The sequence below is a fragment of the Molossus molossus genome, unplaced genomic scaffold (assembly GCF_014108415.1).
Source record: "Molossus molossus isolate mMolMol1 unplaced genomic scaffold, mMolMol1.p scaffold_m16_p_1, whole genome shotgun sequence".
NCBI classification, from domain to species: Eukaryota; Metazoa; Chordata; class Mammalia; order Chiroptera; family Molossidae; genus Molossus; species Molossus molossus.
In genome coordinates this window covers 10,231,071-10,257,892 of record NW_023425344.1, presented here as the reverse complement: position 1 = coordinate 10,257,892, position 26,822 = coordinate 10,231,071, and the positions used below count along the sequence as shown (strand labels likewise).

Here is a 26,822-nt window from a genome sequence, read left to right as displayed (position 1 = left end):
AGAAGAGGCATCTGTAATACTTTCAACAATGCAAAATAATAATAAGAAAATAAATAAAAAGAAAAAATACATTTCATTTTCAAAGTGTAATAGAATCTACAGACAACCTGTGTACATTTGGGGGCACACTCTGAATAAGTTGTGTGTAGTTACAAAGTTGTCGAATACAGCCCTGGGCTCCAGGCTGTTGAAGCAACACTGTCACCGCAGACACCACGGCTAGAGCACAGCTCTCCCAAACGCAGAGGCCTGCCCTGGCCGGTTTGGCTCAGCGGTTAGAGCGTCGGCCTGCGGTCTGGAGAGACCCGGGTTCGGTTCCCGCTAAGGGCACGTACCTCGGTTGCAGTTTGTGCCCGGCCCTGGTTGGTCGTGCGGGTGGCAGCCACTCGATGTGTTCCTTTCCCATCGATGTTTCTCCCTCTGTTCCTCTCTCTCCCTCCCACTCTACCTGAACAAAAAATGGAAAAATGTCCTCGGGTGAGGATAAAAAAAAACAAACGCAGAGGCCGAGCCCTCTCTGACCGGTGCCCGAGGCCCACAGGTGTCCTCACACACCTCCCTCTGAAGACCCCCCGGAGTGGTAAAGTTGTTCTCCCAAGGTCTGAAAGCACACCTGACTCTAGTTCCCCTGGCTGCAGGTAGGACTCGCACCATTGACCCACAAGTGTCCTTGAGCGTTACATGCATGTGTCTTGAAATGTAAATTAAATCATCTTCAGCCAGTGTCAAAGTTGCATTTCTTGGCTCAGTCTGAGACTTTCTTGAGATCATCTTACAGGGACAACATGCATGGTTTTTTTTAATTTTTTTTTTTTCTGTTTAGGCACAAGATCCTCAGGTCTTGGATCAGCTGTCCAAAAACATCACCAGGATGGGGCTGACAAATTTCACCCTCAACTACCTCAGGGTAAGACCGATGCCATGACTCTCCTGGTGAGTGTGGAAAGTCCTTTAGAGGTGTATATGTTTCTTGAACCCAGGAGTTAGAATGAGGTACTATAGCACCATGTGCATGTCTTATACCATGATGCGTGTGTGTGTGTGTCTGTGTGATCAGCAGGAAAGCACTTAATTAACAAGCATCAAGCCTAGGTTTTGTCGGGATTGAGCTTCTTCTGTACATTTGTATCACTCCTGGAATTAATTATTTAAAGGCAAGCAATGCTTGTCATAAAAATGCTTCGGTACTGTGTCCCTTTTGGTCATCTCAAGTGTCTAACGTGGAGTCCACGGCCTCCGCATCTCCACCCAGGAATCAGTCACCCCTGAGGAGACCCTGCGCCTTCCAGACAGGGTCCCTGAAGAGAGTCCAACCGGCGCTGCGACATTCATTTCTCGGCTCTGGGGGCCTTCTGTGTGACATGCAACGGGTTTGCTGCTTTGGCCATAAAGTCCGTTTTTCTTTGAAAAACTAAGTGTTAGGCACACTTTCTCTCTCTACATAGTGCTTACACCTCCGCGTTGGTCTGACAGGGTAGCCTAGGTCACAGCGGACTTTCTGGAATTGCCCTTGTCACATTGTAGGCAAGGGAGGCGGTTTCCGTCACGAAGCGGGCATGGTCCTCCAGAGGGAACCAGAGGCGGTGGCCATGGCCCACACTCCTTTGCCTCTTGCCGTTGCGTAGAGTTCACTGGTCCAGTCCGCCCCCCCAGGGCTGGTGCTGGCGTTCCTCGTCCTTAGGGCGCTGCGGGGCGGGGGACGTTGTCTCGTGTTCACGATCATTTTTGTGACGTTGAGATTCTGACATGCTTTGGCCAGACGCTCTCTTCTTTCAGTGACGAGAGATTTGAGCACATGCTGTCGAGTCATATGCCCTCACGGCCAGGCGCCAGGTGCCAGGCGAGAAGCTGAGGACTCTCAGGTCATGGCCCCGGCCACCAGGAAACTCAGTCCCGTGAGGGTCAGACCCACCGACAGAGAACGTCACAGGCAACATGGGAAACAGCGCGACAGACTCTCGGATGGAGTTATGGAAGGTCGAAACGGAGACTCCCAGAAGGACCGAGAAGCCTCTCGAAGGAGGTGATGCCGGCACTGAGTGTGAGGGAGGGATGAAGGCCAACCAGAGGGAAAGGCGGAGCCCTTTCCACCAGAGGGCGGAGAAGGCGCGTGGCTCGGGGTGGGACCCCGCAGTGCGATGACGCTGGGACAGGAAGTGAGAAGCCAGGGCGGGCAGCAGACGCACTTGGTTGGGAATCCGGTCCGGGGGCAACTGGCCGGCCAGGCTGCTGGGCGAGGAGCCTTGAAGGATTAAGCGTGAGGATGGCAGGACCCTCCCCAGGGCAGAGCCTGCCTTTGCTATTCAGCCTAGGTGCCCCAGAGCGGAATCTGACTGCCCACCACCTCACATCAGTACCCCCGCCGTCTTGACAGACCCCAACCAGGTTGTTCTCAGAGGGAAACCGAGTCCGCTCAGGGAGCAGGTCAACAGATGAGTGCTCCCAGCCAGGGTAACTGGGCCGTGTCCTCCCAAGCCTGCAGGCTCCGTGTTCAGAGCTGGCCCGCCGGGGACACTGGCACAGTGCAGGTGGGTAGCGAGGCCTGGGAGGGAGGGCCCTGGCTTCTGCCATCAGAACTCAGAACGTCGCTGCACCTTGGGTCATCTTCCAGGGACCCCGGAGGGTGAGTCTCAACCATCTGACGTTACGTTTCCTTCGGCAGATAAAGTTCCACTGTGTGTCTCCAGGTCACTAGCCCCAGATCTGACACAGATTCTTTATTATATCTTTTAGCTGCATTTAACTCAGATGAATAAATACTAAATGTCCTCTCTCCCTCCAGCTCCTCTTACTGTCACCAGTTAAATGGTGACCTTCACCTTGGGGTCAGTAAGGCCCACCGGGTGCCCAGGTCCCAGCTGAGGAAGGCTGAGACCATCCCTGCAGAGGGGTGAGGACAGCACCAGCCCTACAGTCACATGGGGAGCCAGGGGTGGGTTGGGCAGAGACCACCGCCTAACGCGGGGCTTGCTGCATGCTGTGTGGTGCTGGAGATACATGCCCGGGCGTACTAGGCTCCACAGTGGCCCGTGGGCGCCAGCACCGTCCCTGTAGGAGAACCAGGCACGGAGCGTGGGGGTAATTGAAGGCAGTCACCCGGTTTTACATCAGTCACCAAGTGGCAGAACCGAGACTTGAACTTGAGACGTGAACCAGGATTTGAACGACTCCAGAATCCAGGTGCTTCATGGCAAGTCTCTGCTGCTTTTCTAGTAAGAATGTGGGATGATGATACTGCTAGGGATCGGATCACACCTTTCTCGAAGGGAGAGTCAGCATCTCCCACTGGGCCCTTCACCCACTTTGCCAGAAGTAATATCTGCACCTCGTAGCATGAGGATCAGTGAGACAATGCATGTAAGAGACTTAGCACAGGGTCGAAGGACGTAAAGTGTCCAGTCACTGTCCATTGCCACGTTGCTGAGCATCGACCGTGTGCCCGTCATCGTTCCTCGAGCTGGAAGCACCATGAGCAAGCTGGCCCTGGCTCTTCTGTCCCTGGGCCCACGGACACTCGTTCCCTGGCTCGTGCCTCCTGGGTCAGCAGCTCTGTCCCTGTGCCTTCGTTTCTCTCTGTTCACTCACGCGACCACGTGTCGTCTGTTGACTGGCCCCGACACGCTCACAGAGCCGCTCTGGTTCCCTGGCTGTGTGCCAGGTATGAGCTGTCCTTGTGGAGAGGATGCGGTCTCCTTCCCCAGAGGGCGCCGACAGGCTGGTGGCCGAGCCCGGCTGTGTGGTCAGCTTCCATCCAGCGAGGTACTGACACGGAGGGACGGGCGAGGCCATGGGAGCCCGGGAAGAGGGTCAGGATGGAAGCAGCCGTCCCGGCAGCCCCTCTCCGAGCAGCTGTGGGCCGCGTGGCAGGTCGGGGCTGAGCAGAATCTCAAACCCAGCGCCCAGAACCCACGCACACAGGCTTCCGTGATGGAACCCGGCCTCGTGAGTGTCACTGAGAATGACAAACAAAGGTTACTGCTTCCCTTAGACCTGGGATCTAAGACTTCCCCAGTGCTCATATCGTCCAGCATTTGTCAGACAGCTGAGCCGTCACAAAACACATTCGTATACAACATTGTTTTAAAACCTGCAGCTCCCATCCTTCTGTGGGCCCGGGCCTTCTCCTTAAGCCCCAGAAGGTCATCTGAAATATTGTTTAACAGAATTAATGAGGAGCTTCAGTAATTATGCCCATATCAGAAAAAGATGTCAGAGAGGTATGTTGGCAAGTATTCGTCCAAGGTCTTCTAAATCAGTGAAAGAATTTCGAAAGCCGCTGGTCCCGCTCTGGAAGGCGGGATGGAGATGTTACATGCCCCAGACAGCTGAAGCTTCCCTGTGCTGTGTCTTTCTGCAACCACACTGAGCAGTGCAGAAAGTGAGCAGTAGCCAGAGCAAGCTCATCTCTTCCCCCGAGCTCCGTCCTCGGCGGGAGGCCTGCAGTCGGGGAGGCAGGGCGGGCCTGGGCCAGGTGGCTCTGGTCGCTGGAGGAAGCAGGGGTGAATCGCAGTGGCCCAGGCGTGGAGCTAGTGGATGCAGACAGTGGTGCTGTAGCCGGGTGCTTACTTTGGAGGGGACTCTGGTGATAACAGAAGAGGTATGTCCTTTGACCGAGTCGTCAGATTGCCTGCCGATGCTTCCCGCCGCCTCCCAGCATCACCGGGCCGTGCTAAGAGGCAGCTGCTGGCTGGAAGTTGCAGATGGGAGTGGCGCTTTGACGAGGTGTGGTCACACTTCATCCAGAGGTCGTCTCTCTGACCTCCGGGAGGCCGAGCTAGCTGACCGAGTGCCCCTGTGGTGGTGATCCAGACTGGGGCTGGGAACAGGCCTGCCGCATGAGGAGGTCGCTGCCGCGTGGCCGCTGACACTTCCAGGAACTGGGTGGTGCCTTTCCCAGAGTGTGCCCACTGTGCCCCAGGAGGGGGTTGCTTCTCGATGTGGGAGGATGGCATCCCTCAGCCTGCATTCTGCTGCGGGAACCAGAGACCGAGAACGGGAGAGGGAGCTGACTAGGAGTCAGGACTATGTCCTGTGCCACAGGGTCTGGAAAGCAGCAAGCCCTGCGGCGCCCCTGGCATTTCATGAAAAGACCCCTCCAGTCCGGCGGCCACAGCAGGGCAGGTGCCATTGGATAGACACTGGGGCATCCAAGTCAATGAGACCCAGCTCTGCAGGCCGGTCAGCTCCCCCCAGTTCTGTTCTGCCCGTTTATTTATTATTCATTCCGCAAGCATCTCTGGCGCACGTTCTCTGTCCCAGGTCTCCACCGCTCTCGAGATCACTGCCCAGTTAGGTGAGAAAGAGAAACAAATGCATGCTGGGAGAGAAATCTGTCCTGGCTACAGTAATAAACATAATTGCTAACATTTATTGAACACTTACTGCATGAAGCTAAGTACTTTACAGGAAGTCCTTTTTAAATACTCACAACATCCTCAAGAGGTAGAGTTTTTTTAGTCCTGTTTCTTCAGATGCGGGAACTACCCAAGGTCACAGAGCTGGTAAGTGGCCGAGTAGGGATTTGAACTCACAGTCTGACTGCAGGCACAAAGGGGGAGGGGTTGTTGGAGGGTGGGCGTGGGAGGCTCCAAGTCTTCGAGGAGGAGATGGCCCTGGGATGGGTTCTGAAAGGTGACTAGTCTTCCCAGGGACACTAGACACAGGGTCCACTGTGAGCGGCCACACAGAGGCTAGAGAAAGACGCTGGGTTTGGGGACCTCCGGGCAGTTTCACATGGCTGGAATGTGACTTCTAGGTTTGCTCTAGGTACCGACACAAGTTAGGTGTTATGTTCCAAGGTGCATAGGCTGGCTGAGTGTGCGGTTCAGATGTGTTTGGTTCCAGCAAGAACACAGTGAGGTCCGGGAAGCACCCCAAGCTGGGGCCGGGGCTTCGGGTCAGATAGATGAGAGTAAGCATCTGAGGATAGCCACTTGCTAGCTGGGTGACCCTGGCCAAGTTACCCGACCACTCTGAGCCTCAGTGTCCTTATCCAGGAAATGATGTATCACACAGCCTCTTGCTGGATTCTAGTGAGATAAATACACGTGAGGGCCCCACCTCTCGGCGACCAAGTGCCCTTTTCTAAGGGTCGCCCCTTTGACTCGAGGTTTGAAATGGCCTCAGTTCTCACATGTGAATGTTTACTGTCTGCAGGAACTTTTCAGGCAGTGACGTTAGATAATAAGATTTTTAAGTCGAAAACGAAATAATTGATGTCTGTTTCATTTCGTATTCCATAAAGATAACGGGCGGGCAATGCAGAAATCAAGTCCTGCAGCACTTACAGGGAACCCGCACAGACTGGGGCCGGCCAGGAGGGGGCGTGCTGTCTCTGTGCTCTCCCATCAGCCGCAGGGGCCACTGGCTCTCCCATGCCCGACACACCGCGCGGACAGCCCTGGCTCGCACAGCGCTCCACCTCCGTGAGCAGCTGGGGTAGTCTGGCTTTGTTTTTAAAAGTTAAGTCAATGATCTGACTTCGACATTTTGGCAACATCTACCACGTGCCACACACAAAAGCAGGGAGTTTACAAAAATGCATAAGCGCATTTTCCCTTTCCCAAGGAGCTGAAGATGTTGTCACAAGTAGGTCCACTGCCGATGCACACTGTCCAGCCTCAGTGGGGGACTCATGCCCAGGATGTTCTTCCTTTCCTGTTATCCGTGAGGATACCTTACCCTCTTTGGTCTCAGCCGATGACTTACATTGGACTGTTTACACTTTCCAGGGCAGAGGTATCACTCGGAGTCATCATGCCTTCTTTCCTTGGCACTCCGGGTCCTCTCTGATCCGACCTGTACTGCCCCCGCCTCGCCCTACATCCCTTCCCCAAGTCACACTTCATCCACACAAACCCCTGCAGCCCCCTGAATGGGTCTGCTTTGCTGGCTCCAGTTTTGGTGCAGTGAGACTCTGCCCGGAACGCTGTTCCTCCCCTTCCCTTCCCATCCACGTTTCCAAGCTGCCTCCTTCTCACCCTCAAGACTCCTGGTCCATCACCTCCGCTGAGAATCTCTGGCCCTCCACCCGGGCGGCTGCCCTCCCAGTGCTCCGGGTCCCATGCTTAGCTCCCGGTAGATCCTGCGTGAGCATCGTCTGTCTCCTGCACTGGACTCATCGCAACCTGAAGACAGATCGATCACCTTGAACTTCTAGAACCTCACACGATCCAGATCACAATAAGCACGAGTAAACATTGCTTGCATGGATGGTTGGTGGAGGGAGTTTGGTAAATGGAAGACTAGATTTTTTTTTTTTTTATCCTCACCCGAGGATATTTTTCCATTTTTTGTACAGATAGAGTGGGAGGGAGAGAGAAACATCGATGTGAAGGGACACATCGAGTGGCTGCCACCCGCACGACCAACCAGGGCCGGGGACAAACTGCAACCGAAGTACATGCCCTTAGCGGGAACCGAACCCAGGTCTCTCTGGACCGCAGGTCGACACTCTAACCGCTGAGCCAAACTGGCCAGGGCTGGAAGACTAGATTTTGAATGAGACCAGAAACCAAACCAAAACAGACCAAAACAAAAAAACAATAGAACTACAAATTTCTTAACGATTTTTGTGTATTTTCTTTGGCCAGATTTTCTTGATACATAAACTTTTTTTAGAAAAATGTTTTTATTAATTTCTTTTAGAGAAAGAGGAAAAGAGAGAGAGAAACATGGATCAGCTGCCTCCTGCACACCCCCTACTGGGAATCGAGCCCGAAACCCAGGCATGTGCCATGACCGGGAATCAAACCAGGACCTCTCAGTCCCTGGGATGATGCTCAACCCACTGAGCCACACCGGCTGGGCCATATATTTATGCAATATGTTTAACGTGACTTTCAAATGTTTTGTCCTGTATCCCTGGCAAAAGACATTCCCTTTGTGCTTCCTCTTATACTTTATCCACGCGTATGCAGAGTACCGCATATACGTAGTCAGTACACATACACTTTTTAAATGGCCTTTAGTAAACACGTTTGCATATTTCTCCATCATCATCGACTAGCCATTTATAATGGCTGCAAAACACTGCGGCGGCGTGTGCCGCGACGGCTTTGGTCCATCTTTTGTCCAAGTGCCGTGCAGCGAGGTGATGTTCAGTTTGCGGCTGTTCTCGATCCCCCTGCCCTCAGCACCTTTGCCTGCTCCTGGTGCCTTCTCCGTGAGCGGGGGCGGAGCCCCGACCCACGTGCTAGGAAAACAGCATGCTGCGGATGCAGAGAAATGTGGGTTCAAACCCGAACCCCAGGACTGCCTGCAGGGGTCTTCAGCAAGTTGTTTCCTTTCTCGGGAACCCCCTTTCCTTATCTGAAAAATGGGAACAAAAATGTTCCACAGGTTGGCACAATTTATAAGATTAGAGGAGTTAGAATTTATCAGAGCCTGGCACACAGAAGGAGCCTACTAAATACTTGTCCCTTCCTTGCTGTCTGAGAGTAGACCAGCTTTCAACGCTCATGCCGGCAACTTCGTATGTAGCACTGATCAATTGGCTGAATTTCTTGGAGCCCCTGTTTTTTCATGTGTGAATGATCATGCGTGTTGTAAATTGTAGTAATTGCATCACAGGTGAAGGTGAAAATGATGATGCACGTGAAGAGCACATTTACGTCTAAATTACGACACCAGGCAGCACAGTCCGTCTCATCTCGTCTTTCATCTCCTATACGTTGGTCATGGCCTTGACTTTGCTGAGCTACTGGAACCATATGATAGATCAGGGGACAGGGAAGTCAGTGATTAATGATGTCTGCCAAGGAGGGGAGCCGGAAGGAGCCTGCACCCTTTCCCAACATAAATGTGATTGCAAATGAGGAATCATTTCAGGGGATGTTTTCAGTATTATCTAGAAGCGTTTCATTGTTATTGTTAAATAAGTCTAACTCTTCAGATAAGCAGTAGCATCTATTGGGCTTGAAAGCATTTAGGTTTCCCAGTAATGTTTTGTTTTGTTTTTATCCTGTACCTTTAATTTCCCAAGAGAAGGAAGATTTTGTTGTTGTTGTTGTTATACTTTAAAGAACATTGGTCCCTGCATGTAGCTTCCACCGACGGCAAAGGAATAGATTCCAGTGCCTTGAAGAACTGGGCAATTAGCTTTGGAAAATGCCCCCCCAACAGGATGACATGAAGTGGCCTCTAGGAGAATGAGTGCGGCTAGAGTCAGCGTTTGGAATCCTGCCGAGGGGGTTTTGTTTTCTTATTTTTGTGAGATTTTGACTGCCAGCCAGGGTATTTCCCTTGGTCTTAAGCATGAGAAGGGATTATTGTGCAACCCCTTTTCCCACCTAAATAGAAAGGCTGAGGAGGAACAGCAATCCCTGCTCAGAGGCTGAGACAAGCCATGGTTACTGGCGTCAGAATGGGCAGGGGTCCGAGCAGACCATCCCCACTCGCGCACTCAGCCGGATCAGCACAAACCTTATGAAGCCCTGAAGTTTGCGTGGCGAGGGTGGTGGGAACCATACCAGCAAATCCCCTGTGCATCGCGCGGGGCCTGCACATTATAGAGCCTTAAAAGTGCCTTGCGTGGGTCACTGTGGGCTTGCAAACCATTGATTACTAGTCTGTTATGAGTCCAGAAAATGAGAGTAAGAACTTTAAAACCATGATGCAGTTGGACATTGCCAAGACATCAAGTTCATCCAAGTCACCCAGTGGACTCATCCCAGGTGTTCTCACACTCACAGGTGAAAGGCCACTAGTCTGGAGAAGATGTGTCACAGAGAGCATGACGCGCACTGGTGTAGGGCCCTGCGACATGAATCTGATTCAGAGATAAGCTCCAGTCTATCCAAGGACCTTCCGAGGATCATAATTACCATCATAATGCCATTAGGTATTGAAGAAATTCTGTATGTTCTCAATGAAAGAATGAGATAGATATTATTATCCCAATCTGAAAGATTCAAATTTGTCATTGCCTGAGGTCACAGAGCCAGGCCCGGTGGGCATTGCTCTCCTGGGCGCAGGCCTGGCTTGCTCCCCGAGGCTGCTCCACACTCCGCTGCGGTGAGAACTGGGCGCTGGTGTGGACCCATGCTCGAGGGAGGGAGATTTCAAGGGGAGGGACTTGGCCTCTGAAACAGCTGTCCCACCTCATTCTGACTTTCCACCCCTTCTCCTCCTCCTCAAAGAAAGGCTTCATCTCAGAGCAGGTAGAGAAAGGCCTTCCAAGCCATGGAACTGCTCCCCACACGGAATGGTTAGGACTTGGATCACCCGAAGGATACTTTTAATTGCATTAGGAAATGGAAAATAGTACGTATGACAGCGTGATAAGGGAATTAAAGCAGTTAACTCTTAAAGAAGTGAAATAACCGTAACATACAGACACACCAGTGTCTAGAAAACCATGATTTCTAAAAGTTAAGCCAGAGGGAATGACTCTCAGAACATTAAAAGAAAAAAAATTCACACACTCCCAAACATACAGACAAGCAAAAACAGTGTTTTCACAGAGCAGTTCTAACTGAAAACAATTTCACAACCACAGATGCCTCTAAAATTCTTAGCCTTAATACTACAAGTGGGGCCTGGATTAAAGAAAGTAATTTCCCAGTCCCGGACAGGAGAGAAAAAGAAATTGTTATTTAACCAGACACTGAGATTCGGGGAGATGGGGAGGGGGAATTGGCAGTCTGGGAGGACAAAAGCTGAGGGATTGTAAAGTTAAGTACAAGGTGGAGTCCGGAGTTCATGCTCCTGAGAAATAGCCTTTCTAATTGTCTACAGTGGTTTAAAAAAGGGGGCGGGGGGTATCAGAAAAACTCATGGAAGAGGGCAAGGAGAATGTGTGTGGATTTAATTTAATTCAGTTTTAGGTCACAGGCAGGGAAGTACCCTGAAATAGGACGAGGGGCTCGTCGGTGTCACTGCGTGAGGTCCCAGAGCTCTCTCTGGGTCTGGAATGTACTGCTGTCTAAGTTTGCACGGGGCCCACCTTGCTGCCCAGAGAAAACTCACATTCTTCAAAGGCAGTGACTGTTACTAGATTCTCCTAGCAGAGTCTAAGCAACAGAGTTGATAAATAACAAGCAAATATGCGAAAGGAGGGGGGGTACATGAGGTTCAAGTCTCTGGTCTCGATCTACATGATGAGCTTGGAATGCTCTAAATGTGTGTCATTGGGAGAAAACAAGCGAAACCAACTGTTCACTGGGTGTTGTTGAGTGCCTACCGTAGTCAAGACCAAACTTGGTTTTATTTCGTCCTCAGAAGTTTGGGAGGAAGGTGTTAATGACTTCATTTTACAGAAGAGAAAACTGAGGCTCAGAAGGGTTCTGGGACTCATCTGACGTCATTCAGGGGGCAAGCTGCCAGGCTGGAGCCCGTGTTGGTCTGATGCCGTCACCCCTTTGCCGCGCTGCAGAAAGGTCACCTCCTAACAAGAGCTGGGTTGAAGACTTGGATTAGGTCAGTCATTTCTACTGAGATGACCAGGCTGTTTTGCCTATTTGTCAACAGGCCATTGTCGGCCGATGCAGTGGACGGAGAACAGTGAACACTTACGTACAATGGGGTCAGACCTCTGACGGGCTTGTCCCACAATGTCTCGCATCCCTTTTCATCTCAGACTTTTTCAAAATCCCGGGCCTCGAGGCCATCGCTCATCTCCCAGATTTTTACCTCGAGACCACTATTCCTAGTGTCTAAACCTGGACGCTATATTTTCAAAACGTGGATCACATCATGTCATTCCTCTGAGGTGGACCTTAAAACCACCTGCTTAAAACTCTCCGGTGAAAATCCTGCAAGGCCTTAAAGGATCTGACCTCCCAACTGCATCTCATGGCAGCCTCCGGTCCCCCGGTCTGATCTTTGCTTGTCCAGCATGCCAAGTTCCCCCATGGCAGGGCCTCTGTTCTTGCTGTATCGGACCACTAATCTAGCTATAGAAACTTGGGCAAATGTCTACCCTTTCAAGGTCTCAGTTTTCTCATCCATAAAATGGGGATAGCAGTCCCTCACATCACGGAATTGTTGAGAGGGTTAAATGAAATGATACTGGTAAAGTGCTTAGAATAAGGCCTGGCACATAATAAAGAAATATTTGCTATTTTAGCATCATCATCACCATCATCATCAATCATCTCCATTACCTGAAATACTCTGGCCAGATTTTTGCTTGGCTGGTCGCTATTTTTCAGGTCTCAAGACACATTGCCTCCCTGCAAGAGGTCTTTCCTGGTCAGCCTATGTAAAGGGACCTCACCATCCCAGTAATTTCTGCCACACCTCATTACCTGTCTTATTTTCCTCGTAGCATTTTCATCAGTTGAATTCTCTTGCATAATCGTAATTTGCCCTTCCATTTATTTCCCTGCCTCCCCTGCCTGTCACTGGAGTATACATGTTTGGAAAGCAGGAATCTTTTATCTTTCCCCCTATATGCAGTCGATAGAGAGTCAATAATTTTAAGTCTCCTCAACCTGAGATGTGCTCCTTGAAAAGCTGGAAGTTTGAAAGAGACAATCATTTATAAAACCCAAAATTCAAGTGTTGCCTTGGAACCCTTGAGCACACTCATATGAAGGCTGTTAACCGTCCTTGACATCACAGACGGAATGCCTGCAGAACCTTCCTCCAAGGGCTTGATGGTCTTCTTTGCAATTCAAAAAACACCCTTGTCTGCGAGGGCAGGGGAGGGATGTCATTAACTTTATTTGATCAATGCTCCTCATCGGTAAAACAAGTGGAATTAAGAGTGACTTCTAAAGACTTCTATTTAAGCATTCTAAAAAGAAGGAATACAAACTAGAAATGTTAACAAATACCACAAATAAAATGCTGGTAAGTCCCATGCCAGAAATGAGGAAACTGAAGTCAAGAGGTTCTGCCACTGGATGGAGGCTGACCCAAGGCTGCCTACCTGTTAGGAGTATGAAGTGGGTTCTAGTTTTCTTTTTTGTCTTGGTATGCCATTTATAGGATTCATTCACATCCGTTCAATCCACAAACAGTTACTGAGCACCTACTGTGTACCTGGGTCTATTCTGCTCTCTAACTAGGAGATTCTCTGATTGAATCTAAATATGTCTGGGCTCATGAGCATCTCACAAATGTTACCTCTGGTCTTAAAGTTCTTCCTATGTTTATTATAGCATGAGACTGGAATTCAGGTGATTTTTCCATCTTCTGTCCTTGCCTATTTCCCAAGCTTTGTAAAAGAAGCCAAGGGTGGGGTGACCCCTTCCAGTCCATGGTGCCACAGATCATCATGGAAACTTTGCTCTAGAGATAGACCATAACATTTACCAGTGATTGATTGATGGACACTTAGGTTGTTTTGAATCTTTTTTCTGCTATTAAAAATGATGTGCAAAGACCTTTTCACATTTGATTTTGCACAGGAGCAATTAGAAAACTAAATTTGTAGGAGAAAATCCTGGAAATAGAATTGCCAGGTAAAAAGACACAGACATTGTAATTTTGGTAGGTATTCTCCAGCTGGTCAACATAGAAGTTGTGCCAAGTTTCAGTTTCCCCAGCAACATATAAAAGGATTCTTTTCCACACTTTTCAACAACGGAAGGTTATCAGAATTTTCTATTTTCCAGTATTATAGGTGAAAAATGGTATCTTATTTTTACTGTAATATGCATTTCTGCTTTCCACTGTTGATAAGAAGGGACAGGGCAGAAAATTGTGGTCTTCTTGCTTTAAGAATGTGGTAATTCTTTACCGAGGTAGGTGTCACGGTTTAGTGAAGGAGACCTTCTGGGTTCAGGGAAGGGGGACGTACACAGTGGTTAGGAACATGGGCTCTGAGTCGGACAAACTATGTCTGAAACCTGACTTGATTACTTACCAGCTATAAAACCTTGGATTAGTGACTTTTTTTTTTTTTAATTTACCCTCTTGGTGTTCTGGCTAAGTTTTATCACTTGCAAATAATGATGATTTTACTGACTCTCTTACAATTTTATATTTTATTCTTTTCCCTTGTCTATATTAACTGGTACCATCAGGAAATTGTTAAATAATAGTGAGGATAATTAATATTCTTATCTCGTGTCAGACTTTAATGGGAATGCTTCTAGATTTTTTTCATTAAACAAGAGGATTGCTGATGATTATTCTCGTGTTAAGGTAATAGCAATCTATTCTTATTTTATTAAGAGCTATTTAAAGTAAAAAAATTGAATTTTATCTCATATATTTTCGGTGTCCAAGAATGGTATTATTTTTCACTTATTATTATGATTAAGTATATTACTAAGAACAATTGATGCTTATTTGGTGCAACTGATATTCAAGGCAGTAGTCTAAATTCTTTACATGTATCAACTCATTTAATCCTTGCCCAATCCAGAACTCCGTGGTAGTAGTGTTTTCACTCAAAACTTAAGAAAACTCACATTCTCAGAGGTTAAGTAACTTGAACAAGATTAGACAACCGTAGGTGGCAGAGTTGAAGTGGGATGTAGGCTAATTCCTTGAATGTAAACACAGGTAAGGTTTCATCTTGATAGATTTCCTGATGACCAACCATCACTTCAGCTCTGGATACCTCCCACTTGCTCAGTCGGTACCCTCTTTTTATTGGGTCACAGATTCCAGTTGCTCATATTTACTTATAATTTTTGCATCAGTATTCAAAAGAAAATTTCAGCTAAAATTCTCTTTTTATAGTATCTCTGTCATTGTGAGTCTTATTGGTATCCTGACCTCACAGACATTTTGGAAACATTTCTCTTTTATTTCTTTTGTCAGAATAATTTGAATGGCACTGACTTGTTTGCCTTTTAAATCTTGTTCGTTTGTTTAGAATTCCCCTATGAAACTCCCTTTATTAAGTCCCCTTGAAATCATGTGAGCCTGGGGTTTTTTAATTTTTTAAATTTTTTTTTGTGTGTGTGTGTATGTGTGTGGAAAGGAGCTTCCTGATAAATTCTCTTTATTCACTCTAGATAACTGATATATTTAAATGGCCTTGTTTAAAAAAAATGTTTCTTTTAAGTTTTATTGAACTGTAGTTGGCATAATGCACTGTATAAATTTAAGGTATACAGCATAATGATTTGACTTATATGCATAATGGAATGATTACCTCACTAAATTCAGCAACATCCATCATCTCTTACAGATACAAAATACAGAAAAAAACATACCTTTTTCCTTGTAATGAGAACTCTTAGAATTTACTCTCTTATCAACTTTCATATACAGTTGCAATGCAAATAAATAATGCAATAATTAATAAATAATGACATAAGAATAAACTCTTTCATGTACTCACACCTGTAAACCTACTTGTGCCCACCCCTGTCCAGCAGTGTTGGTTATCGCCATTGTGTTGTGCATCACATCCCTAGTGCTTATTTATCTTATAACTGGAAGTTTGTACCTTTCGACCACCTTCATTTAATCTCACCCACTCCCCACCCCCTGCCTCTGGTAACCATAAATCTTATCTCTATGGGTTTGGTGTATTGTTTTTTCCTTAGATTTCACAGATAAGTGAGATCACACAGTATTTATCTTTCTCTGACTTATTTCACTTAACGCAATGCCCTCAAGGTCCATCCATTTTGTTGCAAATGGCAGAATTTTCTCTTTTTCATGGCTGATATTATTGATATGTACATATGAATATTTTATTTATTCCTTTATCCATCCATGGACATTTAGGTTGTTTCCATGTCTTGGCTGTTGTAAATAATGTTGGCAAGTACCTGGGGATGCAGATATTTCTTTCATACAGTGTTTTGGTTTCCTTCGGATATATTCCCGGAAGTGGGATTGCTGGGTCACATGCAGTTCTGGTTTTAATGTTTGTAGGAACTTCCTTACTGTTTTCCACTGTGGCTGTAACAATTTACATTTCCACCGACAGTGCACAAGGGTTCCCTTTTTATGAATATCTGGTCATTAAAACCTTGAGGGTCATGATTAAGGATGAAGCTCAGGAAGAAAGGAGAAAGATGGAGTGGAACAGGGGCTGGGCCCAGCCATATAGTGCTGCAAGAGTGGTAATTCTTGGACCATGTCGTCATTGAGTGTTTGGTCTGTTTTGCTACCCATTGGGATTCCTTGTCAGGGTTTCAGCGGATTCTAAGGGGAACAATATGGAGATTCTCCAAAAGAACAGCTCTGACTCGAGGACTTGAGGGACTCTGTGGGTGTCTCTCCTTGAGCACACGTTTGGTGTCCAAGGTCAGATCTGAAGTGATGTGACTGTCTTCTGGGCTTCTGTTATGCTATTTTAGAATCTCTGAGAGGCTGCTTTTAAATGTTTTTAATAACACTGTGTTTTATAATTTGGAACATGTACCCAAAGAGCCCCTTGAAGCATGACATGTACGTTTTTAATACAAAAATGTTCTAATGTTCAGAGGCACATATACAAGCCAATGTCTGAAATCCTGAGGGAGGTGTTTGTCTGCTTATGAAAATTTTGCAAAATCCTAATGGAAGGAAAGTGTTTGCACAGTTTTAATATGACTCTCTGGAATAATCTCTTGATACAATAATATTAGCACATAGACTTACTTTTAAAACATCGATTCAATAAAGATTAACTTAGGTTTTCTGTACATAGGGTTTTCCAGAAAACTCTAGAACCTTCCTTTCCCCAAATTTGAGTCTAAGTAATGTTCTGACATTATTTCTTCCTTCTTAAAAACATCTGGTAGGCTAACTTTATGAAGTTTAACTATAAATTGGTAAGGAGACCCCTTGTTTAAATAAAAGTTATATCCATGTTTTCTATAACTATATTTACATATAGTTGATTCAACTTTTAACTACATATGTTCACTGAGGTTTTCTCTTATTAGACGTCTTTCACCCCTCTGAAAACCATTATTTGCTTATTAATTTCCCAGGGGTTTTAGGCAATTCCTAGCTGTGGCAATGACTATGTGAATAAAAGTCTTTATTGTCCGTGGTTTTATGATGGAGAAAAATACTTTTGATATACTTAAAACGCTGATTATTGGATGAAGTCAACAGAACAGTCATTAGCTTTGACAATGCACAAATCTCTTACTGAGTGCATGCTATATTTCAAAGTCTGGGGATTATAAAAATGAAGGTGTACTGTTTGCTCTCACTAAGCTTAGCAGTACATAATAATCAAGATATACTGAGTACTTACTGTGTGTCGGGCATTCGTTCATTCTTGTACCAAATGTTTATAGGATGCCTACAGTGCCCCGAAGGACAAGGATGGGCAGGAACAGTCACATTCCTGTTCTTGTATGCTTATGAGTGGAGAGGCATTTACCACATACAAATGTGTATCGAATTTCTAACGAGCTGAATTCTACCTAGGAAAGAAACATGATTTTATGAGTGAATATAATAAAGAAAACTCACCAGTCTAGGAAAGATCTCAGATGGCTTCCCTGAGAAAATGATGCTTAGACTGAGTTTTAAAAATTAGTTGGTTTTAATTAGAGCTCACTGTAGACCCGGGGATCAGTCTCAACAAAGACCCCATGGCAGGAAGAGGAAGAAGGCCAATGGCTGGAGAGTGGAGTGCAATGGGGACCCATGTGAGATTAGACAGGGAAAGGGATGGGGAGAGGGTAGTCGTTGGTGGCAGATGACACAGAGCCTGTAAGCCATGTTTAAGCAGACTTGATGCAATTGATTGTGCATTGGTGTTATAACAAAACCATGTACCCACTATTCTGTGAGTTCAGAGGGGGAAGCATCCTGTTGGAGGATCAGAGAAAGCTTTCTGGTAGAGGGACATGTAGCAGGTGTTTGAAAATAAATAGGAGCGTGAGAGTCCTAGGAGAGAATGACCATTCTAAGCAGAGGGAACAGAATGTGCAAAGACCTGGTGCTATGGTCTCAACAAATTCATATGTTAAAATCATAACCCCCAACGGTAGGTGGAGCCTCTGGGAGGTGCTTAAATCATGAGGGTGGAGCTGTCATGAATGAGATTAGTGCCTTATACAAGGGGCCTCAGAGCAGCCCCTAGCCCCTCCCATCATGCAAGGACACAGCAAGAAGTCAGCAGTATGCAATCCAGAAGAGGGCCCTCCATAGAACAGGCTGGCACCCTGACCTTGGATTTCCAGCCTTCAGAACAGAGAGAAATCCATTTCTGTTGATTATAACTCACCCAGTCTATGGTATTGCATTATAGCAGCCGGCCCGAATGGACTAAGACACCGCGAAACATGAAATAGCATGGTGTATTCAGAGGACATGAAATGCTTAGGTGTGGTTAGACGACATGAAGTGTGTGTATGTGAGGGTGTGTGTGCACATGTGCACATGGACAGGGAGATCTGGGTGGGAAGTCTTAAAAGATGCATTTAGAAATTCTTGTTGTAGTATTGGCAAGGCAGCCCCATCTGCCATACCGAGGAATTAGGACTGACCTATGATCACTGAGCTGTTCTAATAGTGAAGGACCTCTTGTAAACTCATATTTGTGAGTGTAGAACAATATTTCTCTTTTTGACATTGAAATTTTTTTAATTTTATTTTTTAATGACCACTTACATTCCATATCATTTTGTACTGGTTTCAGGTGTACAGTATAGTGGTTAGACAATCCTATACTTGATAAAGTGTTCCTCCCGGTATTTGCAGTACCGGCCTGGCACCGTGTAGTCATCACAATATAATTGGCAGTTCTCCCTATGCTTCACTTTCCATCCCCATGGCTATTCGTAACATCACTCTGTCCTTCTTAATCCCTGCACCCTTTCATCCAGTCCTCAACTCCCCCACCGCTCTGGCAGCCACCAGTGTGTTCTCTGTATCTGTGAGTCTGTTTCAATGTTGTTTGTTCATTTATTTTTCTTAACTCCACCGAACATTATAATCAGTGGAGATGAGGCTGTTGAAACTCCTGGTCCTTAGACTATCTCAGACCGATTGATCAGGACCTCTGTGGGTGAACCCAGACATTGCTGCCTCGTCAAGCTTCCCAGGTGATTGCAGTGTGTAGCCAAGCTTGAGTGCTAATAGTTTAGAGAGAGTCCCTGGCTGCTCCGAAGAGATTCGAGGCCAGGAAGGAGGTCAGGAGGCTTCCTTAGTGGGGGTGGGTGAGGCCTTGAGGGGGCAACACCCAGTGGAAATGGAAAGGAGGGCATTGGCTTGAAAGACGTTCAGGCCACCCGGCCCGTGTGGCTCAGTGGTTGAGCATCAACCCATGCTCCAAGAGGTCGCCGGTTCAATTCCTGGTCAGGGCATATACCCAGGTGTGGGCCCGATCCCCAGTGGGGGGCATGCAGGAGGCGGCCAATTGATGTTCTCGCTCATCAATGTTTCCATCTCTCTCTCCTTCTCTCTTCCTCTCTCTCTAAAATCAATAAAGAAAAAATATTTTTTTAAAAAAAGACATTTAGGCCATTGAATGACACTTAAGATAATGACAGAGGTCTAATTGGATGTGACAGGAGGGTGAGAGACATGGAGGACTAAATCTCAGTTTCTAATGATGGTGTCATAATCCAGAGCCTGGGGGTACAGTTAGAAACCCCTACTAGGCCAATTCACTAGCTGGGGTGAGTAAGGGTGGGGGGCAGTGAGTTTAGGCAAATCATAATCTCTCAGGCCTCAGTTTGCTTAGGTATAAAATGGGAATAATTCAGACATACCTCATTTGCTTGTGTTCTGCTTTATTATACTTTGCAGATATTGAGGGGTTTGTTTTTGTTTTTTCACAAATTAAAGGTTGGTGGCCACCCTGTGTCTATCAAGTCTGTTGGCACCATTTTTTCCAAACGGCTCAGATGATGGTTAACATTTTTTTACAATAAAGCATTTTTTAATTAAGGTATGTGCATTGTTTATTTATTTATTTTTTTAAAGAATAGTTTATTGATTTTTAGAGAGAGAGGAAGGCAGAGGGAGAGAGAAACATTGATGTACGAGCACAACATCAATCGGCTGCCTCCTGCATGCCTCCTAACGGGGATCAAGCCTGCAACCTGAGCGTGTGCCCTTGACCTGGCATCAAACCAGTGACCTCCTGGTGCACAGGACAACACCCCACCAACTGAGCCACACCAGCCAGGGCGATGTGCATTGCTTAATGCTATTGCATACTTCACAGACTTCAGTATAACACAAACATAACTTTTATAGCACTGGGAAGCCAAAAATGTGTACGCCTCACTTCACTGCAGGGGTCTGGAACCAAACCCACAATATCAGATCCCCGAAGTGTGCCTGCAGTGGTCTAAAATCGTCTTGAGAACTAAATGAGCTAATTCACGTGCAGGACTGAGAACAGAACCTGACCCATCGGATGCTCTTTGTAAATGTTTCTTCTTCACTCCTAAGAGCAGCTGAGGCAGGGGCAGCACAGAGCGTTCTTCAAGAAAGAACGTAAACCTAAGGCAACGGTTAGAAAAAGACGTTCTTACACCCTCGGGTTCAGGAGGCTGAGCAGTCTTGGTCAAGGTTCAAAATTTAAACATCTCTGTGCCTCCGTTTCCTCATCTTTAAAATGGACGTAATAAAAATACTGTGTTTTCAGGTGACTGGGAATATTAAATCTGCTCCCCAAAAGTCCCTCTTTGCCTACCTAGTGCCTAGGAAGGGCTCGGACCGGCTTTGACGTGGTTCTCCCTGAGGTGTGCAGATTGCGAGTGATGTTTGTCTATATGAATGTGTGAGAGTGATTCACATTCTGGGGGTGGACCCCACTTCTCTGAGTGTTTAATTTGTGAAGCATCCACATTATGGTTGTATTGGAAGACCTCTCCTCAACTCTGTTTTACTCTTCCCATCCCCCACCATGCAAAATCTGATGTCTGCCATTATCTACATGATTTGATTCTATATTACATAGGTTTGTATCCAGAAATAATATATGACTTCACTTTCCGTTTTTAAACTTGCTATAGATGGTATACAGTACACATCCTTGTACAACTTTTTTCTCAGCAATATGATTATGAGATTTATTTATGTAAATGCATGCAGCTCTCATTTACTTATTTTAACTGCTGTGAGGAGTTGTGTTGTAAGAATAGGCTACAATTTGTACATCTGTTTTGCCATTAATGAACACTTGAGATAGTTTCCAATTTTACTGCGATTACAGGCGGTGCCGCTGTGAATAGTGTTGCGTTCGTTTCCTTGTGCAGTGTGCGCAGTCCCGGAGAGCATGTAGCCAGGAGCGGAATTGTTAGTAAAACCCCACGTGCATCCGAAGCTGCACGTTTCCACTCTCTCACCAAGTGCATGAGAGTTCCTGTCATGGCCTCATTTTCAATAGGTGGCATTGGGCTTTTCACCAACCTTACTAACATGAGATGGTTTCTCAGTGTTGTTTTCCTTCCCTCTTCATACTAGAGTAGTTCCTTTCTTCCAGTACCCTGATACCACTCGCCAGTGGACAAAGAGAAGCTCTTGCAGATACAAAAGCATGCCCAGCTGTCGTCAGGAATGCGCCCTCCATTTGCACCCGAGAGCTTGTTCCCTCATTCATCCAACCAATGTTACCCGCTTGGCTAAGAATGCAAAGCTGGCTACCCAGGAACTCAGGCTCTGGGGAGAAAGACAGACATGCACAACAAAGAAGAAGGGATGATTAACACATTGGTCGTTTATTATGAGCAGAGAAGGAAATTGCAGAAGAGCGGGAGACTGATTCCATCAGAGGCCTAAGCCGGCTTCCTGCAGACAGTGACGTTCCAGCAGAATTCAAGCTAAACAGGGTTGAATGAATATGATCCCCTGAAGGAAGCATCACTCTCCCATCTGACACATGAGGAAAGTGAAGTCTAGAGAGTGTATCACAAACTTGGGTAAGTAGATGGTGAAGGAAGGAACTGAAGCTAGGCCTTTGGCCCTAACACCAGTGCACACCCAAGGACACCACATTGTTTAAGAAATCCCCAGATCTCCGCTGATACCCTGGTCCTGTGGATACAGACTGGATAAGCTCTGACAAAGGCAGAAGAAACATGACTCACAAAGATGACTCACCCAGATATCTGGTTTGACTTATGCATCATTTGAATTTTCAGTTGGCTTCAGCCCTTCTGCCATTAATTTTTTGCTGCCTGTCAGCAAAATATTTTGTGATGGTTTTAGAGAGGGGCTGCTGTGTCAGCGAGTCTGCCCTTCCTCCTTCAGATCTGAGCTTAACGGCCCCGAGGCCATGGGGGGTGACGTGTCTAATCTTTCCCTGGGGCAGGTCGTGAAGGACACTGTAGACCACTGAGAGAACTGGACTTCTTACAAGGGTGACCTTGAGGGACTTCGCAGCGGGGGGCTGTGGTCTGCCTCAGGTTAGGCAGGAAGACTGGTTGCCAGGTTGAGAAGAGATGAAAGGTGGACAGGGCGGAAACGGGGAGACCAGTCAGGCAGCTCTGCAGAAACCAGACGCAAGATAATGGGGTTATGCCTGGCCAGTGTGGCTCAGTGGTGAGCGTCGGCCCAGGCTCCAAGAGGTCACCGGTCCGATTCCCGGTCAGGGCACAAGCCCAGGTTGTGGGCCCGATCCCCAGTGGGGGACATGCAGGAGGCGGCCAGTAGTTCTTGCTCATTGATGTTTCTCTCTCTCTCTCCCTCTCCCTTCCTCTCTCTCTAAAATCAATAAAGAAAAAAAATTTTTAATTAAAAAATAAAGGTGATGGGGCTAGACCAGGGTGCTCGCCTGGAGCTGGTCCTCTGATTCTCTTTTAGAGGGTGACTCTGCGGTTTGCCCTGCCAGACTGCATGTGAGCTTTACGAGAAAGAGGGGAATCCCTTCCTGTCTCCAGGCTCATTCCTCAGAAAGTCGCCCACAGGCTCAGTGGAGGTGGCGCTGCTAGGGGCAGACACCTGATACAGTGACAGGCCCTCTCCTGTGCCTTCGCCATAGATTCGTCATCAACACTGAACCCCTGAGCTCCCTGAAGACTGTGCGCTGGGCTTTTAGGAAAAACTGAAAAGACACTGAGCTTGCAAGATGCCCTTAGAAATTGTTCTCTCGTTGGCTCCATGATATGTAGGGAAAACCCTAACAAAAGAACTGTGTGTATATATAATTCCTGCTTCAGTTCTGGATCTCAATGAATGAAGGAGGTACCGGGACCCATAAAGGCCTTGTGAATCCAGTACCTCCTAAAGGCATCGGATGCTGTGCTGTCGTCTTCACGGGCGTCCAGCCACAGGCGCTTGCGTCTTGCTCTGTGCCCTTACTCTTCTGGAAACCCTACTCCTTGGCCCTAAATGTCCGTAGCGTCCCAGTACTGTCCCGGCACTGCCCCGGCACTGCCCCGGCACTGTCTCTGCACTGTCTCTGCACTGCCCCGGCACTGCCCCGGCACTGTCTCTGCACTGTCTCTGCACTGTCTCGGCACTGCCCCGGCACTGTCTCTGCACTGTCTCTGCACTGTCTCGGCACTGCCCCGGCACTGTCTCTGCACTGTCTCGGCACTGTCCCGGCACTGCCCCGGCACTGTCTCTGCACTGTCCCGGCACTGTCTCGGCACTGTCCTGGCACTGCCCCGGCACTGTCTCTGCACTGTCCCGGCACTGTCTCAGCACTGTCCCGGCACTGTCTCTGCACTGTCCCGGCACTGTCCCGGCACTGTCTCTGCACTGTCCCGGCACTGTCTCGGCACTGTCCCGGCACTGTCTCTCCACTGTCTCTGCACTGTCCCGGCACTGTCTCGGCACTGTCCCAGCACTGTCTCTGCACTGTCCCGGCACTGTCCCGGCACTGTCTCTGCACTGTCCCGGCACTGTCTCGGCACTGTCCCGGCACTGCTCGGCACTGTCCCGGCACCCCCCCCCCTCTCTGCACTGTCCCGGCACTGTCTCGGCACTGTCCCAGCACTGTCTCTGCACTGTCCCGGCACTGTCCCGGCACTGTCCCGGCACTGTCTCTCCACTGTCTCTGCATTGTCCCGGCACTGTCTCGGCACTATCCCGGCACTGTCTCTCCACTGTCTCTGCACTGTCCCGGCACTGTCTCTGCACTGTCCCGGCACTGTCCCGGCACTGTCCCGGCACTGTCCCGGCACTGTCTCTCCACTGTCTCTGCACTGTCCCGGCACTGTCTCGGCACTGTCCCAGCACTGTCTCTGCACTGTCCCGGCACTGTCCCGGCACTGTCTCTGCACTGCCCCGGCACTGTCCTGGCACACTGAGCTGTGTTTCTTGTGAAGCACACTCCGCAGACAGTCAGTCAGTGGACGACAGGATGCTGCGCCTCGCAGGCATCTACATAGCGAGTGACTGTTCCATTCCCGCAAAGGTTTCAGCTAATCGTTAAAACAGGATGCTGGGGCTGTCATTTGGTAGCCAAATCCTTCTGCAGGTCTCCTCTGACCTTCACTCCGGGGTGACTGCAGGAGCTGCTAAACAGATGATTATTCACTTCGCGGAAACTCCCCGCGCCTCCATCAGAGGCCGGCCGCTTCCCAGTGTCCGAGGTGCAGATAGGAATGAAACGCAAGCCCTGCTTGCGAAGGGCTGACAGTCAGATAGAAGAGACGGGTGAGTGAACACATGGCTCCACGTCAGCCCACGGGACCCGGGAGGGGAGGGTGTCGGGAAGGGGCTGCCTCTAAGCCGAGCGCAACGCGGGGAGCCTGGGGGAAAGGAAGAGCATTTCAGGTGAAGGAAATGGACTTGGAGTTAGAAACCTTAAACGAATCTTATATTGGACCATCTGCAGGAAGGTGGACTAAGTCTGAATCCAACGATCCACTGTGGCCCGTGGGCTGCTGGCTGGCGACTCAGATGGGCACAGAGATGGGCTTCAGAGCAATGTGGCCAATGCCTGTGTTCTCCTCCCTGGATGAGAGCGAAGCCTTGATGAGCCTGTTTCAGTAAACCACCAGGAAGGTTCCGGATGGTTTTCAAATGTTATTTATTGAAAAATAAACAAATAGTAGTTCAGTGTGTTGGGCAGTGTTCTAAGCACTTTACAAATTGCGGTTAGTGCCCAGCCGGTGTGGCTCAGTAGTTGAGCATGGACCCCTGCACCAAGAGGTCACCAGTTTGATTCCCGGTCAGGGCACATGCCCAGGTTGTGGGCCCGATCCCCAGTGGGGGCATGCAGGAGGCAGCCAATTGATGTTCTCTCATCAATGTTTTTATCTCTCTCCCCCTCTCCCTTTCTTTCTCTCTAAAACCAATAAGGGGGGGGGGGAGTATTCTTAATAAAAAAACAAAAACAAAAAACAAATTGCAGTTAGTTTAATCCTTCTATCACTCCCTGGGGTTAGTACTATTATTATCCTGTATGACAGGTGAGAAACTGAGGCAACAAAGTAGACAGCTTGCCTGAGCTAAAACACTTAGTACGTGCCTGATCGCAGGTTCAAGCCCAAGCATTTGGGTTCCAGAGTCCATGAGCTTTGCTCTGGGCTCTTGCTGCTGCTTCTATAAATAAGGTGCAGTTTGGTTGTATAGGTTCCACATCTCTAGGTTCAGCAACAGAATCAACAGGAGCTGACAGGAGCCCAGAGATGGAGGGGGGTCTTCAGAGGGACGTGTCTGTAAAACATCCCAGACAGGTGATGAGGTGCAGAGCATCTGAAACTCAGGTCTGGGCTGGAGCTAAGGAATTAAGAGTCATTCGGTTAATGGCGGCCATTGAGGTCTCATTATGAGTTGAATGTATTAGTCTCCTAAATATGCTGTAACAAAATACTGCAAACTCGAAGCCTTAAACCAACAGAAATGTATTCTCCCAATGTTCTGGAGGCCAGACGTCTGTAATCAAAGAGGCAGCCAGCCGTGCTCCCTCGGCAGTTTTTAGGGAATAATCTTTGTCTCTTGCAGCTGGGGGGGTCCCAGGTGGCCCTTTGCTTGTGGCTGCACACTCCCCCATCTTTATGTGGCTGCTTTCCACTTGTGTCTCTGTGTCTTCCTTTCGGCTTGTAAGAACATTTGCCATTGGGTTTAAGATCCGCCGTAAATCCAGTGTGGCATCATCGTCAGGTCTTTAATTACATCTGCAAAATAAAAATAAAAATCCCTATTTTCACACAGTGTGCACACACAGGTTCCGGGGTTAGGATTTAGATAGATCTCTTTGGAAGACATCATTTAAACCACTGCAGTGGAGGGCCTTGCTCTGGGGAGGTCTTGAGCAACAAGACAAGTATACTTGGGGCAGGATGGTGGGAGAAGACCCCCTTTGGGGAGACAAATGGAGAACCCTGAGAAGAGACCAAGGAGAAGCCATCAGTGATAGAAAGAGGTAGTTACGAGAGAAACCCACAAAGCCAAGGAGCATGTGTTCTATTTTAAAAGAATGGCATGGGCCGCATGTCAAATATTCTTGAGAAGTGTGGCACACAGCTGTGGGTTAGCAGAGAGGAGGTTTTAGGTACCTTGGCAAGAACAGCTTTTTGTTGTGGGAGGTTTTATTTCCAGTTTCGCAGCACTAATGGGAAAAAGGAGCAGCCAGGAGCTAGACTCCCTGGGAGCCAACGCTAGGGCATCATTTGCACACTGTTAAATGCCATCATATACATTCCCAGGCGAGAAAAACCAAAAGAGGACACGGATCCTCTTCCCCTCCCTCAACCTCTCCTGCATACATACCCACGTGTGGTTTACATGAGCACTCTCTCCTACACTATGTTGAAGGGTGGATAAGGGAATGATTTTGTGTATAGAAGGTAATTATTTTAGATGACAATATTTTGACTTCCCCTTTCCTTTAAATTAGTTCTACAGGGTAGGAAGCCAGTTCACATTGCAAAGTTTGCTCAGAAGCTGTTGTCATTGCGCCTGCAGACGCAGACACCCGTGCTCCTGAAACGCCAGAACTCCGCTCGGTTTCTGATAGCACTGAGGGACGCTTCTTACAGTGTGAGTTTCGCTGGTGTGTTTGCAGTAGTGTCGGTGGTGGAGAAACCCGTGCACGGAGTGGATCCCGAGCAGAG

General features: G+C 47.9%; 1 protein-coding gene across 1 annotated transcript in view; it reads left to right on the top strand.

Annotated features, from left to right (window-relative positions):
- The window catches only part of LDB2 (LIM domain binding 2), a 149,795-nt gene that overhangs the window by 80,937 nt on the left and 42,036 nt on the right, over nucleotides 1–26,822 (top strand). Inside the window, exon 4 of the mRNA XM_036264154.1 lies at nucleotides 824–907. Within this exon, the coding sequence (XP_036120047.1) occupies nucleotides 824–907 (84 nt within the window). The remainder of the gene's footprint in view (nucleotides 1–823; nucleotides 908–26,822) is intronic.